At 61.6% G+C, this 16,151-nt stretch overlaps 1 protein-coding gene across 7 annotated transcripts in view; it reads right to left on the bottom strand.

The window, feature by feature from the left end:
- The window catches only part of CABIN1 (calcineurin binding protein 1), a 98,866-nt gene that overhangs the window by 31,252 nt on the left and 51,463 nt on the right, over positions 1 to 16,151 (bottom strand). For all 7 annotated transcript variants that reach the window (XR_004345473.1, XM_032603314.1, XM_032603313.1 and 4 more), the window contains 3 exons: positions 15,405 to 15,587; positions 13,890 to 14,221; positions 7,103 to 7,216 (listed from right to left, as the gene is read on the bottom strand). Coding sequence is in view for 6 of the 7 variants with exons in the window: in XM_032603314.1 (XP_032459205.1) it covers positions 7,103 to 7,216; positions 13,890 to 14,221; positions 15,405 to 15,587 (629 nt within the window). In the remaining variant the exon portion in view is untranslated. The remainder of the gene's footprint in view (positions 1 to 7,102; positions 7,217 to 13,889; positions 14,222 to 15,404; positions 15,588 to 16,151) is intronic.

The raw sequence follows: 16,151 nt of genomic DNA, 5'->3' as shown, positions 1-16,151 counted from the left end.
GGGGTCTACACAGAGAGGTGGCCGGGCCCAGCCAGCCAGTCACTCGAGGCCATGTCCACATGGCCCCGCTGCCCAGGGGAGGCCCTGGTCTACACCGTGGCCACTACTGACCCCGGTCCCCCATCAACCTGGCACGCGGCCTCACCTCCCAGGGCAGGGCTAGATGCCCGTGCCCCCTGCCCAGGCCACCATCCTGCTTATCGCCAAATGGGCCAATCCCAGTGTGGAGCCAGCACTGGCCTTCCGCCCTTCCTCCTCACAGGCACTGCCGGCTGCCACCCGCGGCTTCAGCACCAGAGAACACAAGGTCCACATCCCTCCTCCGGCCTAGACTGGCTGTGGGACCTCGGCCAAGGCACCTCACCTACTGGCGCCTCTGTGAAACGGGACTAATAATCCAGCCACTGCGTGGGTTGGCCTGTGGCCCCTGGATCTTGCTGTCAACCGGCCCAGGGCCTGGCACAAACCGGTCTGACACCCAGGCGACACTCGCCTCGAGGTGTGGGCAGAGGGACGGGACGAGCCGAGGTGGAAGGTGATCGGGTCCACAGCCAGGCCCGAGTGGAGGGAAGGTGACGTGGGCGGGACCAACTTCGGAAAAGCGGTCGGTCTGCTGTCAGGCGGGCGCTTCCTCTCCTGGCTGTCTTGGCCCCGGCCCAAGCGGGCGGGCAGACTCCACACTGGAGAAGCCATGCCAGGGCACCCGCAGGCCGGAACACCCCACAGGGACACGCCGCGTGGCTTGTTTACTGCCAGGAGGCAGCACAAAGCCCCGCTGCCAGGGGCGGGTGCGTATAATTAACTGGGTGGAGACCAACACCTCTTCCCTGGGTTGAGCCTCCAAAGGCCCTGAACTTGAGGCTGGCGTCCAGGGGCGGTACCACTGGCTCAGTCAACGGGTGTATGCAAGTGAGGCAGGGGCTGCCCACGGGCCCACCAGGCACTGAGCTGGAAGGGCGGGGGAAGAGGGGCCGAGTCAGGCCCCGCAACAGGAGGTGGCTGTCCCAGGCACAGACCCCAGGGCCTGGCCAGGGCTGGGCGCCCCCGCGCTAGGGGCTGCTGCTAGGCTGCTGCTTCCTAGCTGACCTCGTCCCAGGGACCTCTAGAGGGCGGGAGGGATTCACGTTTACCAGGCACACCCGCCTGCTGGGCACTGTGCTGGGGGTGCATCAGGGGGCAATGGCAATGCTGTTCTAGATGAGGCCCCCACCTAGGGATGCCCAGGCGCACTGAGCTCTAGAGGCCAGGCCCTGCCCAGCACCACGGGCTCTCTCCCTGGGGGAAGGGTGCTGGCTGAGGCCTGGCCTACACAGTGGGCCATACCTGGGGCTGGGCCATAGCTGGGGCTCAGAGGCCCCTGGCCTGGGAGGTGGGCCTGTTGCACCTGCCCCTCCCTAACACCGGCATCTGCAACTGGGTGGGGTTGGGGGACCCCCCAGGTCACACAGCCAACCGGTAGCAAGTCAGAGTAGGATCAGTGGGACGGATTCCTGCCAAGAAGCACGGGGTGCCAGGAGCTTTAGAGACCTTCTCTCCTTCCCCCAGCTCTGGCAGGTAGCTGTCTGGCAGCTGGCTGCCCAACCAGGGGGCCCTTCCTCCCACATCAGGGCCCTCAGTGAGCCACCAGGCTCCAGGGCACAAACACTTAATGAAACAAAGATGACTCCTGATGACTGTATCTCCCATCAGTTTAAGCAACTTGGAGTAAGGACAAATAGAACCACAGGGTGTGTGGTGGCTGCCGAGGAGAGCGCACCAGAGCCCAGGCAAAGGCACAGGCCTGGGTGTGGGAAGGTGCTCCAGTCTCCCTGGTCACCCCACAGGTGGGCCAAAATGAGAGTCTCCTTCGGTTCTGAGTGCCCGGAGGGGCAGGGCAGTGGCCGGCGGGAAGGCACCTGGCCCAGCTCGGCAGAGCCGTTAGGCGTGCATGGGAGCACTGGGTAAGGAGTGCTTGTCGTGGAGCCCCTGGCACCGGGGAGAAGCAGCCCTCCTGTACCAGTGAAGAACTGAAGCCACCAATCCACGGGGGAGAGGGCGGGTAGAGGCGCCCCGGGACAGCCAGACAGTGGCATCTGCAGCCGTGACAAGGAGGAACACAGCCGCACCCACAGGCACTGACGGTAGTGCCCGGACACACAGAAGGGGGCCCAGGTGGTGGGCGGGGATGGCGACATCCACATCTACGGCTGCCCCACTCAAGCCAGGGCAGGCCCTTCCACCCTCCAGCCAGGTCCCTTCTGGTCCCCAGCACTGCCCTCTTGAAGCACCACCGGATCCGCAGACAAGCCCCAGGGCCCGGCGCAGGCTGACTTCCTGTCCTAAGGGTGAGTTGTGTGATTGGCCAAGAGTGTGCCGAGGGCTCCTGTCCACCTATCATGACCATCCTGCCAATGAGCAACCTCATGCCCTGTGTGGGCTGAGTAAGGGGTGAGTGGCTGGGAGCCAAACCCACTGGGGCCTAAAGTCTGTGCTTTTCTCGGTGACGATGCGGCCCTGGGACCTGCCCTGGGGGCCACCAGCCATCGCCAGCCGTGGGCTGCTTTCCATGAAGAGGCGGGCCTCTTCATGGGGCGGGAGCAGCCGTGGTGGAGGCCCCGGAGGCCAGCACTCCCCCCCTACTCCCTCAAACTCAGGCCACAGCCGCGGACGCCTGCACAGCCTGGGAAGCAGGAACAGTGCCGGCCAGGCCCTCGCTCCCTTTGCTTCTTTCACGGTGGCTGGAAACTGGGTTGAAACAAGAAAAAAAAACCTGCTTGCTAAAATCAGCAAACATTTTGGGGAAGGAGGGAGAGCCATCTCTGGTTTGGTTACTATGGGAACGTTTCCGAATCAACTACCAGTGGGAGAGAAGTTTGCCCTGGACAGAGCTCCAGCCCCCACGGGCCCCCCACCCAGGGGCGCACACACCTGCCCAGGAAGCCGTGGAAACTTCCAGGCACTCAGAGACAAGCCCGTGGCCTCTGCTTTCCTGGTCTCCTCTGCCCAGGGACGGACAGCCCTTCTCTGCAGCCCCCTCAGGGCTGGCACTGGCTCAGAGAACCACCCCCAGGTCCAGCCCCGCTTCACTGCCTCCCACCTAGGCCTCTGTGTCCTCCATGGAGTCCCAGCTCCCTGCACAGTCGTCCTGAGGAGGCACCGCTGAGTCATGTGGCCACACGCCTTCTGCCCGTCCCTCCCCAGGGCCCAGGCCAAGCCGTGCCAGGGCGGGGAGGGCCGCAGGACTTCAACCAGCAATGTCCAACAACTCCCGGCTCTGTTCTGGCAAAGGCCACACCGTTCTGCCTGTCGGGAGAGGGCGGGGTGTGGGGCCCTTGGGTGGGGCTGCGGCCACTCCGGACTCAAGCCCGGGGCCAGGATCCAGCCTGCCCGGCACATGGCCCACAGACGGGATTTTCCACGGCAGAGAAGGGGTGGGTGGGAGCCAGTACCTCAGTCAAGTCTTTGGGGAGGGGGGGTGATGGAGATGCGCCAAGTTCGTTGCTCTCCCTCAGATGCTTGTCCCACCGCATGGCTGGGCCGCTGTGCACCAGGCCTCTGCCGCAGGGCCCAGGCCACCGGTCCCCTGTGCACCCGGCCCTCTGCCCGGCCCCTCATGCTGCCCGAGAAGCCCCGGCCGGCACAGCCTCAGCCCTGGCCTCCCTCTGGCCCCCTCCCTGGCCAAGCAGCACCCACTACCCGTGGGAGCCCTGCCTGCAGTCAACCGGACTCCTTGAAGGTCCCGCTCTCTCCCTGTGCCCCACAGCACGCTACAGAGGCCCGCACGACCGGGCAAGCACAAAGGGGCGAGCCCGCGAGTGTCCTGCGGCAGGGCCCACGGCAGCCGGTGCTGGCCGCACCAGGAGGACGTGCTTGGAGACGGGCTGTCAGGGAGACGGTCCACAGACCCACAGCGAGCGCCTCCTCGGGACCCAGAGGATACACAGCCACAGGCGGCCTGCACCCCTTACAGGGAATGTCCCCAAGACTTAGTGTCGGCGAAAAAGCCCAAGCTACCAAAAAGCACCCCCCCATACACATATACACGCAGGCATATTTTTTAAAGCAGAACGACAAACTTGTCTGATTTGGTACACGTACACTTGAGAAAAGGGAGTAGCCGGCCGCTCACAGAGGTACCTCTAAGGAGGGCAGGAGGCCTGGGGTGAGAGACTAAGGGTGTGGGCTCTGCTGTGTGTCTGAACGGTTTGCAATGACGATGTGGCCCAATGACAATGCGGCTCACATGATTTTCAGAAATCGCCAGTAAAAGTTAAGAGGCAGGTCTCCTAGCCCAGGCCCTGAGGATGAGGGTACCGCCCAGGGTGGTGGGGGTTTGGATGGCCCTGCCCTCACCTCCCCACACCTGCTCACAGGGCCAGTCCCTGCCCCGCCCCCGCCCCAGGCCCAGGCAGTAACCCCAGCACTGGAAGGGAGAAGAGCCAGCCTGCTTGTCCTGACCCCCAGCCCAGCTGTCAGCCCAGCCCACTGGCCAGGGCAGCAGTCAGCCAAGGGCTGCCCTGAACACTCCTCGTAAACAAGGCAGGAGGCATCCCTCCTGCTAAGATCTGTCCCACAAATGCGTGCAGGGCCAGCACTCCCTGAGGCGCTGGGAGCGAGCTGTGGCTGGAAGACACGTCCACCCCGAAGGTCCAGCCGCAGCAATGGCAAAGCCAGAGTGGGTGGTTCAGCACGGGCCGTGCTGTCACCAGCCAGCCTGAGTGCCTGTCCCTCGGGTGCTGCATAAAAGGGGGTGCCATCACCTGTCTGCCCTCTGCCCAGAGGTTAACCTTTCACTGCGATGCACAAAGAAACAAAAGCTGACCCAGAAGAGGCAAAACCGTGCAAAACGTCCCGTTCAGCCTGTGGGGCTCATTTCTGGAAGGCTCTGGAAACCACGGGAGGAGCTGCAGGGAGCAGGCATCTGAGGGGCTGGCCTCATAAACTTCGCTGTTAGGAAGGCTGGTGCCTGACCCGGAAGGAAGAAAGGGGGGTTGGGTCCCTCCTTGCAACATTACTGCACAGGCTTTAAGGGCAAAGCACCACGGGGCGGGCGGGGGGGGATGTGGGGGCGGGGGGCAGAGGGAAACTTTCCTGGAGCACCGACCATGCACCAGCTCCCAAGTGAGGCACTTCCCCTTATCTAACTGGGTCCTTAGTCACTCTTCAGGTCCACGTGTAAGGAGAGCAAGCAGGAGTTCAGGGGAACCAAGCCACCTGCCTGACTCTCACTCTGGTTCAGCAACTGCAGAAGAAAGTTTTGCAGAACACTGAAGAAGGGCCCCTTTCATTAATATAGAAAGAGCTCTTATAAATCAAGAACAAAAGGGCCAATAATCCAATAGGAAAATGAACCTGAGTAGAAACTACACAGAAAAAATTAAAACTGCTTACATGACATCACAGTCCCACTCACAAAGAACGCAAGTGTTTTTCACCCACTGAAAAGCAAACATAAAACCATTTAATAATAGAGAAAGTCAGTAAGTCCAGGGTTGGGGAGGAGCTGGATAGGAGGGAAGCATCTGCTAAAACTTCAAGGCCCCACAAACCCCTTGCCCCAGGAATTGTCTCTCAGAGTGTATTCTAGGAGTGGACCCCCGACGCGTGTGGAAAGACATATATACCAGCATTGTCTGCAACAGTGGAAGACTGGAAACAACCTAAACGTCCATCAATAGGGGTGGTTAGTAAACCTTGGACATCCACATGGGAGGACCAAGCAGCTATTAAAAAGAACAGCAAGTTCAAAAACACCCTCCAAGGGCTTCCCTGGTGGCGCAGTGGTTGAGAGTACGCCTGCTGATGCAGGGGACACGGGTTCGTGCCCCGGTCCGGGAAGATCCCACATGCCGCGGAGCGGCTGGGCCCGTGAGCCATGGCCGCTGAGCCTGTGCGTCCGGAGCCTGTGCTCCTCAACGGGAGAGGCCACAACAGTGAGAGGCCCGCATACCGCAAACAAACAAACAAACAAACAAAAAACACCCTCCAAGACACACGCTTAAGTGAAGAAAAACCAGGTGCAGGAGCACGTGCACTTTGCCCTTGTGTGCGTCTCCGGGCGTGGGCTCCAAAGCGGGCAGGATGAGGGACAGTGGCTGTGGCCTGGGCATCTGGGTGGGAGGGAGCATCTCTTTCACAGCAAACCCCTTGGTACCATGCAGATTGATCTACTACCTGTCTATAAAATACCCATAGGGAGAGGGCTGGCAGGAGCAGGGCTCCCAGGCTCGGAGCCCCTGCCCAGCCCCTGCTCAAGCCTGGGAGAGGAGAAAAGCCATGAATCCAGACACCCACCACCTGGCCAGCTCTCAGCAGGGACCTCACTCTGCCCATATGGCTCAAGAACCAGCCTCTGCCACAACCCTCCAGACCCCCCAAGACCCCCGCGGCTCCTGTCCAGGCCAATCCTGCCCTTCGGCTTCTCTAGATGTGACAGGGAAGCAAGGAAAATACAGAAGAAACCAAAGCTCAGAGGATCCATGTGACATGCCAAAGCCACCCAGCTGAGGACAGGTGAGGAGGATGGGTGAGGACCCATAGGTGCAGCAGAGTGAGGGGCCAGTGGTCTCTGTGCAGGGCAGAGCAAATGCGGGAGGCCCAGGCCAGGCGGGTTGGCCAGGAGGGGCAGATGTGGGCTCTACGGGGCCTCGGGGATGGGCCATGTCTTGCCTGAGGGTGGGTCTCTACCTCGCATGGAATGTCAGAGCTGGAAGCGCACTGAAGACCCAGCACTGGCCACACTCATTTTTTTTCAGCAGCAGACCAGCCTCCAATCAGAATCTCCTGGTGCCCAGGACCCCAAGGGGAAGCAGGGCACGGGCCTAGAGCCCCTCTCACCACTGCCCACCGCGGCCCCAGAGAACCACCGAGCTCGTCCAGGCCTCTCCCCATAGCTGGCAAATCGGTGCCCAGAGGGGGCAGCGACCTGCCAGAAGTCGCTCGGCAAGCAGGGCCTCACTCCCGAGTCTGGCGCACTCTCAACTGTGCCACCCAGCCTGCCCTCTGAGGCCGCTGCCACCCCGTGTCCTGGGAACGCCCACGCCGGGGTCCATTCCCACACCTTCCTTCCGTGAAAAGCGCTGGCAGCCAGCAGCCGCGGAAATCAACAAGGCAAACTACTCACGTTGAAGAAATTGGTCTTGTTCCTCTCGCAGAAGAGCCCCTGTGCCGGCATGTGCTGCAGCTGTTGCCACGGGATACCGCTACCTAGCAACACATCGCGGGCCCACTGGAGGTTCTGGGGAAGCAAGAAGTAGGTTGGAAGTGAGTGTGTGGGCAACTCTGGGCGCCCACGGAGAAGGGAGGCGGTCCCCTCCTTCCAGGCTGCGTGGGCAAAGCAGCAGCTCCTGCAGACATCCATCCCACAGCGCCCGGCGGCCCCGGCCGCCGGCTTTGATCATCTGGCTGTGGGGTGCGTTTCAGGAATTGGTTTCTTGCCTAATACAGCTGACCTAGGAGACCGTGGCCTCAGACTGCCTGAGGAGGGCACAGACAGGGATGCCTCACCCTCACAACTTCACAAGCTGCTGCACGGACCCAGCACCCCACCTTCTGCCAGGGGATACCCCCACTGGCCCAAACGGTCAAGCCTGACTTGTCAGGCTGTCGGCTGCCACCGTGAGCCTGGGAGACCTGGGGCTCTGCAGGACTCCGGGGATGCGTGCTTGTTGGGACGGGGGAGGGGGGGCTCTGTCCAGTGCTCAGGCCGCTGCTCTCTGGGCAGTGGTGCCTCTTGGTGGAACCCAGGGCACAGTGAGAAGCCAGGCCTTCTCTGGGGCCTTCTCATGGACTGGAGAGCACGCCTTCCCAGCAGAGCACAGACAGCGTGGGCCCAACTGCGGGCCTGTCAGCCTCCCACAGACTCGGCAGACAGCAGGCTCTGGGCAGCCCCCAGGTGGGCCAGACGGAACTGACCAACGGCTCAGGAGACCTTATCAAGGTTCACATCCGAGGCCCCAGATGGAGCTGATGGGGACAAGGAGACCCGTGGGGAACGGACAGGCAACAGGCCAGCGGGGGCACCTGACCTGCCCGCATACCTGCAGCTTCGCAGTGGGGTGGGGCGACGTGTGCCACCCAGGCAGAGCACGTGACTGTTACCCTCACCACGTGGAACTGCCAAGGAGAGCGGCCTCCAGCGCTGCCTGAGGTCCAGAGCCAGTAAGGGCGGAGCAGAGCCTGCATTTGGCCCAGGCTGGAACCCCAAGGCCGGGATCTTCCCTAGGCCCCGCGGGGTTGGGTGGGGTGGGGGTCATGTCACAGACCTGCCTCTGCCTCTGCCTTGTGCTTGGCACCGCGCTCCCCTGGGACGCAGGCGACCCCTCTCAGGCCTCATGTGACCTGGCCCCACTCGCCGGGCTGGAGCCCCTCACTGGCTCAAGGGCAGGGGTCCTGGTGAGGGGCTCTCCTCTGCTTGAAGGCGCCCCTCCCTCAGAGCAGGCCCGGCCCATCCCCTCTTCTGACCTCCAAACCCACGTGCCGCCCCACTCACCCCCACAGCCCTCAAACAGCCTCGTCCACCGCCCCGCTGTCTGTCAGCCCCGAGGGCAGGGACAGACTGACCTCTTCACTGATGGCTCCTCAGGGTCTAGATCAGTAGGGGGTCCATAGAAAGGTGGGACAGATGTTTGAGAAAAGAATCAAAGGAAGGAGACTTCCTTAGTGGCGCAGTGGTTAAGAATCCACCTGCCAATGCAGGGGACACGGGTTCGATCCTTGGTCCAGGAAGGACCCACATGCCATGGAGCAACTAAGCCTGTGCGCCACAACTACTGAGCCTGCACTCTAGAGCCTGCGTGCCACAACTACTGAAGCCCACACACCTAGAGCCCGTGCTCCACAACAAGGGAAGCCACCGCAATGAGAAGCCCGTGCACCACAATGAAGAGTAGCCCCCACTAGCTGCAACTAGAGAAAAGCCTGCATGCAGCAACTAAGACCGGCCGTAGCCAAAAAAAAAAAGAATCATCAAAGGAAGATGGGCAGAGTTTGAGCTTGAAGGAAATGCAGCCCATCAAGCAGAGGGGACAGACTAAGGCCCAGAGGCAAGAAGGAGACTGAAACACACATTGGGGAGGGGGGAGCCCAGGGCACTGGATGGGGCAGAGCAGCCACCCACCCAGGGCTCAGCACACCGGGGAGCCCAGGAAAGGACTGCTTGAGCACTCAGGAGCCGGGGAGGCCAGAGCATGAGGTTGTTCTGTGGAAAACACCCCCCACCTGGTCTCCCAGACAGGCATTCAGAGGTCCAGGTCTGCTCACAGAGCTACACGCAGGTGCGGGGTGGTGCACATGGATCTTTGTGGAAGTGCCTGGCAGCCTCGGAGAGCTGGACCGCCTCTCTGGGCCTCCACTGCCCACTTGGAGGGTGGCGGTGGCCATCAGGCCACACCTAGCATCAGCTGGCAAACCCCAGGAATGCAGACAGGAAAGCAACTGTGTACACACACGGCACCTTGGGGAGGGCTCCCTGCCCTTCCCACACCTTCTCCCAGGAGCTGGCCCTGCCACCGCCCCTGTTCCGCCTTCCCACTGCTGAGCACTAAAGGGAGGCAGCACTGGGAGGTGGGAGGCAGCACTGGGAGGTAGGAGGCTGGGGTGGGGGTGAGGCCAGAGAGCTTCTCTCCCAAGTTCCCTCCCTGAGGGGTTGCCAAGGGTTGGCCACCAAAGGGCAAACACTCCAGGGGCACTGCGGCTGACCTAGGCCTGCACGGCCCACCCGGCCCAGGCCCTTGTCTCCTTCGTTAACGGCTCTTCAGATCAGCGGTTGGATGGTGCCATTGCGACCTGCTGGGCTCCCACGGCCACCCCACTGACTCTCCCCACAGCCGCCCGAGTCTCACACACGGCCACACACGTCCCCCCCTCCCCCGAGCCTTGCGACACTTTAACCTCACTCAGAATGACGCCCCACGACTCCTTCCCACCTAACCGGCCCTCCTGAGCTCTGCCGCCTCCTGGCCCTCCCCTCCTGCCCGGCTAGTCACACAGGCTGCGGGCTGAGCCCCATCCGGAGCATGCATGTTGGCTGTGTGTCCACCTGGAGGCCTCTCCCCGATAGCTCCTCGCTGGGCCCTCGCCTGTCGGGTCTTTGCTTAGAGAGGCCTCCCAGGCGCCCTGTCCAAACGGCCACACTCCTGCACCCATTCCTACCCACTTCCTCTCGCCCCACTCTCCTCCCCAGGGAGCCTGCTGTGGAATGCGTGAGCGCCCTGGAGGGCACGCCAAGCATAGGCACTCCTGCCATGTGGTGGCCGTGGGACGACGTGGTGATGGGTTCACCCCTCTTTCCAAACGTGAACAACAGTATCTGTGACACACATGGCTGGCAGAGGGCTTGACCTACTCAAATCGATGGGCTCCACACCATGGAGAGGCCCATCTGTCCCGCTGACTCTGGCCCCAAAGGCACAGCACTCTTCACACCACATGGCACAGACTTTGAAGTGCATAACCAAGGTTCCTAAGCTGAGAAAAACATCAAGTTCTCACTTTATAAACCACACAAGTAAAGCCTGACAAGAACCTGGCTGGGGTCTGCGTGGAGAGGCTGGGGTCTGCGTGGAGAGGCTGGGGGGTGGGGGGCATTTTATGTGCCCAGAGGGGAGCAGGGCTGCAAGCAGGTGGGCAGCTCTGTGCTGTGGCCACCTGCCCTTGTGATGCCGGGTCCTGGCCCCGATCACTCACACGCGCCTACAGAAGGGCACACAGCCTGTGCAGGAGGGTCAGTCCCTTCACACCTGCCCACTCCTCAGAGGCTCTGAGGGTCCCACACGTGAGCTGGTGGCCCAGAGGATAGAGGACTGCCCAGAGCAGAGCACAAGCTGACAATGAATCGGTCAGGGCTTTCCCAGAGATCTCGTGGTGGGCACAGCTCTGCCAACCCTCCTGGAGGGGGCAGCCCTAACCAAACAAGTCCTAAACAGACACAGGCCTGGGCTCTAGCCCACTGCAGCAGGGTGAAGGGGCATCTCAGGGCAATTGGATCTGCATTTCCCTGATGGGTAACGGTGTGGAGCATCTTTTCTTGTGCTTATTGGCTGTTTGTATGTCTTCTTTGGAGAAATGTCTATTCAGACCCTTTGCCCATTTTTATTTATTTATTTAAATTTATTTATTTATTTATTTTTGGCTGCATTAGGTCTTCATTGCTGCACGCGGGCTTCTCTAGTTGCGGCGAGCGGGTGCTACTCTTCGTTGCAGAGCACGGGCTCTAGGTGCGCAAACTTCAGTGGTTGTGGCACGTGGACTCAGTAGTTGTGGCTCACAGGCTCTGGAACGCCAGCTCAGTAGTTGTGGCGCACGGGCTTAGCTGCTCTGTGGCATGTGGGATCTTCCCAGACCAGGGATCGAACCCATGTCCCCTGCATTGGCTGGTGGATTCTTAACCACTACGCCCCCAGGGAAGTCCCACCCACTTTTAAATTGGGTTGCCTTTTAATTAACAAGTTGTAAGAGTTCTTTATATATTCTAGATACAAGTCCCTTATCAGATATGTGACTTGCAAATATTTCTCCCATTCTGTGGATCATCTTTTCACTTTGATAGTGCCCTCTGAAGCACAAAGGACCCACCGGGGCCTCTCTGCTCCAGGCAGCCACCGGACCCATGAGATGGCAACGGGGAGATGCCACTGCCAAGCCCACAGGTGGATCTGATGAAGAAACAGGCTGCTGTTGAGCCCACACGGCAGGAAGCGTTTGTTGTTACCCAACAGCTGCGTGGGAAGTGGTCGCTGCTGCTCAGTGACTGATTCAGCTGAGAGCTCTGGCCACGCCCCCAGGACTGCGGCTGCCTTGACAGGTTCCCGCGCTCAGCCCTCAAGGCAGTGAGGTATTCACAAACTGCTCAGCAAAGCCTCTGGATGAAACAAATGGCAGCCCACGCTACCCCCAGGGCACGGCCAGGCCCGGGTGCATATTGGGGGCCCTCCATGGCCGATGCAGGAGAAAGGGGGGCTCACGCGTCGAGACAATGCACCCTCTGGGAGAACCACATGGCGAATCTGGGCACACAGTGACCGAGGAGATGCAAAAATGGGGTGTGATGCCCGAGGAGCAGACAACCTTGGGCAGCCTCGTCTCCGCCACCCGGTCCAGCCACCCCACCTCACCCCATGGCCGCCACAGACCATCACAGGGGACCCGGACAACGTGGGGGAATTCGAGGAAAGAGCAAACGGCCAACTGTGAGCATGGACACACTCAGGACGTTGGGGGGCAGTGGAGTGACAGGGCCTGGGCTCCCAGAGCCGGGCTCCCTGACTTCAAGCAGAGGACACGACCCCCGATGGTCAACGGTGTGAGTGCTCAAGAGCTGAGAGAAGAGACATACGCAGCATACTCTCTGTTATACTGGCAAAACTATGAATAGCCCCCCTCCAATTTTTCTTTAATTTTGACATAAATACTCTTTTTCACTTTTAAAAAGCCCACTCAGCAAGGGAACAGGTTGTGGAGCCCTTTATGGGCACAGCTCCTGTGCTCAGATTAAAGCCATTTAAAGGGGAGGCGGGGGTGGGCGCGCCGCAGGCCTCCGTGGGGCCCACATTGCAGCCCAGCTCTCCCTCACCCAACCCTGTGACTTCCGCCACCCTTCCCTAAGAGGCGTCTTGTACCCTACATCCCGCCTCAGCAACTGCTTCTGGAGAAGGGGAGCATCAGCCACAGGGCCCCCGCAGACTGTTCAAGTGGGAGTTTTATTAAAATCCAGGTCTGCCTGGGACTAGAAGGCCTGGGCACTGGAGGTCAGGTGCACTGCTGAGTGCAGGCCAGGCAGCGATGGGCGGCTGGGAAAGCCTCACGCCCTGCAGCTGAGACGGAGCCCCTGCTGAGGTCCCCCCACCAGGCCTGCCAACTGCTCTACCTGCTCTGCTCCATGACCACCAACCAAGTCACGTGAGCGCACCAGCCGGTCCCCACAGAACCCCATCCAGGACCTTCCCATCACAACCAGCGCCAGGGTCCATCTCAGGTCAACTGCCCTCCGTAGTTCTTCAAACGTCCCACAGAGAAGCCATCCAGGGGCCAGCAGCTTCTGGCTGCTGAGCTCAGGTCAACAGAGACCACAGCCTGACCCCCGAGGCCGCCCCACCAACCGCTCACCTGTCTGGGCACTGCCCTCCCCTCCCCTCCCCTCCAGCCGCCACAACCCCACTGGACCCGTGGCCACCCTAGGGGTCTCAGCATAAGGGTACCTTCCCAGAGTGCAGCAGCACCCCAGCCCGTGTGCACCCCACTGTCTTCCCTGTAGGGTTTGTCATGATGCGACTTGCTTTATCTGCTCATTTGCATATTTTTGATCTCCCCACCGCCGCCGCCTCCCCCCCCCCCACCCCCCCGCCCCAACATAGCTCTGCGGGAGCTGTCTCCCAGTGCCTCGGGGGCAAGTGTGAGTGAAAGAAAGCAGACAGGCCCCACTCCCCCCACAAATACTAAGCGCCAGCAGGAGAGGCCTGGCTGGGAAGCACTGGGAGCCCCTACATCATCTGCCCTCCAAGCTGGAGGAGGCTGCCAGTGCCAAAGCCCACGCGCGGAGCCAGTGACAAAGGCCGGCAGCTGCGTGGCGAGGTGAGCCCAGGGCAGGGTGATGGCCAGGAGGTCCGTGCAAGAGGCAGCCTGGGGGACCGGGGCGGGCTCTAAGGCCACGGGGGAGGGAGCCGCCAGTGAGGCCCTCACAGGGAGGAGCTGACAGCCTGTCGTCCCCCGTCCCTCACCCCAAAGCCAGAATCTGAGCATGTGGTCCTGCTAGGGGAGCAGCCCCATGCCTGCCCCTGTCACCTGTCACCTGGAAGGCTGGACACCTCCAGCCCGCCCGCCTCTTGGCCCTCCGCCCATCCCTCCCGCCACTGCCACCAGAAACCTCTACCAGCTCCGATGCATCAACCCCTCTCCCTCAGCCTCGTGCTCACCCGGTGGGTCTTGCTGTAGGTGTAGAGGAAGGCCAGGCGGTAGAGGCTCTTGTAGTGCTGGGGGAAGCGGCTGAGGCACAGGCGGAGCGAGGCGATGCACTGCTCCGTGAGGAACTGGCGCTGCTCCTCTGGGCCGGCCGGCAGCCCCGGGGGGAAGGCAGCTGGCTCCCCCAGCGGATCCCCTCTCTTCCTCCCATCCCACGGGGCAGACACCGAAGTTGGGGGCTTGGCAGGGGTGCCAGCAGAGGCCGGGGGGTCGGCAGCAGGCTTCTGGCTGCCTTGCTCTGTGGCCCGGAAGCCTTCCGTGCTCTCCGAGGACTCCTCAGCTTTTCCTGAATTGAGAACAAAGAAAAGAAAGTCACCTCGGCTTTAGGCCCTCTCCCCGTGGCAGTCCACCACCAGCGACAGGGGCACCTTGGTGAGCGATCAGCATAGCTGGGTCCACCCTCTTGCTGGACGGGAGCTGGACCCAGGCGACTCAGGGGCAGGAGGCATGGGCCCTCGCTGCCTCTGCCCCCCGAGCCCCCAGCTGAGGCCTCCGTGGCCTCCAGTCTGCTCCCTGATGAAACAGGATATCTCAGCTGGCACGCAGCTGAGAAGGGGGGTCCGAGCTGGGCTCAGGGTGTCCCTGTGGGTGGTGGCACGGGGCTGCCCACCTCAAGGCCGTGCACGTGAATGGGGAAGCAGCCCGAAGAGGGCAGGCGTGGCCACCACCACCACCGAGGGCAGCACCCGCTCCACGCTCAGCACCCCCAGCCCACCCGCCCCTCCAGCCCACCGGAGAGGCAGCGTGGGGTAGTGGATAAGGGTGCAGACTGACCCTCTCTGGACCTCAGGTTCTTCTCCAGTAAAAGGGAACAGCCAGTGCTTTTGCCTGGGGAGGCTGGGAGGCCTGGCTGCTGTTGTTGCTACTGTCCACCAAGTGGCTGTGTGCCCCGGCCCGGCCAGAGTGGGAAAGCTTTCAGAATCCACGGCCGGCTGACCAGCCACGGCCTCAGCGCAGTGCCAGGGCCGCCGGCCTGCCTGCAACCTCCCAGCAAGCCCGGGAGTGGGCTCTGCCCACTGACTTCCACAGTGGGGCCTGGGGGCCCCAAAGAAGCTAGGCAGACTCCAGGGCCAGATCAGGGCCTGCCCCAAGAAAGGAAGGGTTCAGGCTAAAAAGAAAGCACATTTGTGACATATAGTACCCAAAGGCTTTTTGGCTCTCCCACACGGGGCCACAGTGGGGTCCTAACAACAAGAACAGTGTCACCGGCGCCCACCGCATACCAGGCACTTGCGCGCACCTGCCTGAGACACCACGTTTGACCCCACAAACCAGGAGTGGGCCGGGGATCACTCCCATCCTACATGGGAAACAGCGGGGCCCAGGGAAGTGAGTGGCTCAGCCAACCGAGGTCCCCGGGCATCAGCAGAGGCGTGAGGGCAGAGGCCAGGACCCACGTTGTCCAGCGCTGCCCAGGCTCCCAGGACACCCCAGCAGTACCGCCCACACGCTGAGTCAGGTCTCCGTACCTCTCTCCTCTGCGGCCCCCTGAAGGTCTTTCCCGGGCGGTCCTACTTGGGAACTGGGAGCGGGCGGCCTCTTCTCTGTGTAGGGCTTCTGGGAACCCTCTAGGGAGATGGCAGGCTCATTGAAGAGGTCCTGCGTCGAGCTGGAGTCCGAGAGCGCCACGGCCGTGCTCTCCTGGCTGCGCTCTGGGGAGAGAAGGACAGAGGCGGCAGCGTGAACCCTGGCACCTGGGGAACAGAGGGGCCTCCCACGGAGCCTCTCGGCCAGAGGCCTGGCCACTGCCCCGTGCACAGCCACTCTGACACTGCCTGGCCCGCCTGTCCTGGAGGCCACCGAGCCGCTCACCAGAGGCACCAATTTCCTGGAGTTTCCCCCAAGAGTGGTGTTCTGGTAAGTGTTTGACAATTGACTCTCAGGAGGCGAAAGCCTTCGTTTGTAGCATTTACTGATTTCTGTGGTGTAAATACTCCCACCATGGCCAATTTCGAGATACCAACGGGATGTATCTGAATGCAGAGTTGGGAAGAGATGCACAGTAGTGATTATACACCACCGCGCAGTATTCCTACCGCAACAGGCACACGTAACCGCGATGGGGAAGAACTCAGCCAACACTTTTACCCAGTCTCTGAAGGCCACGTGTGGTGGGTCTGCAGTGACAGTAGATCACTGGGACTTGCAGACCCCAGGTTGAGGGCGCCCCCGGGCTCCTCTCCACGGCCTCCCAGCTGCTCCTGAGGAAGATGGGG

Source organism: Phocoena sinus, chromosome 14 (assembly GCF_008692025.1).
Source record: "Phocoena sinus isolate mPhoSin1 chromosome 14, mPhoSin1.pri, whole genome shotgun sequence".
Taxonomy (NCBI): Eukaryota; Metazoa; Chordata; class Mammalia; order Artiodactyla; family Phocoenidae; genus Phocoena; species Phocoena sinus.
This window is presented reverse-complemented; position numbering and strand designations above follow the sequence as displayed.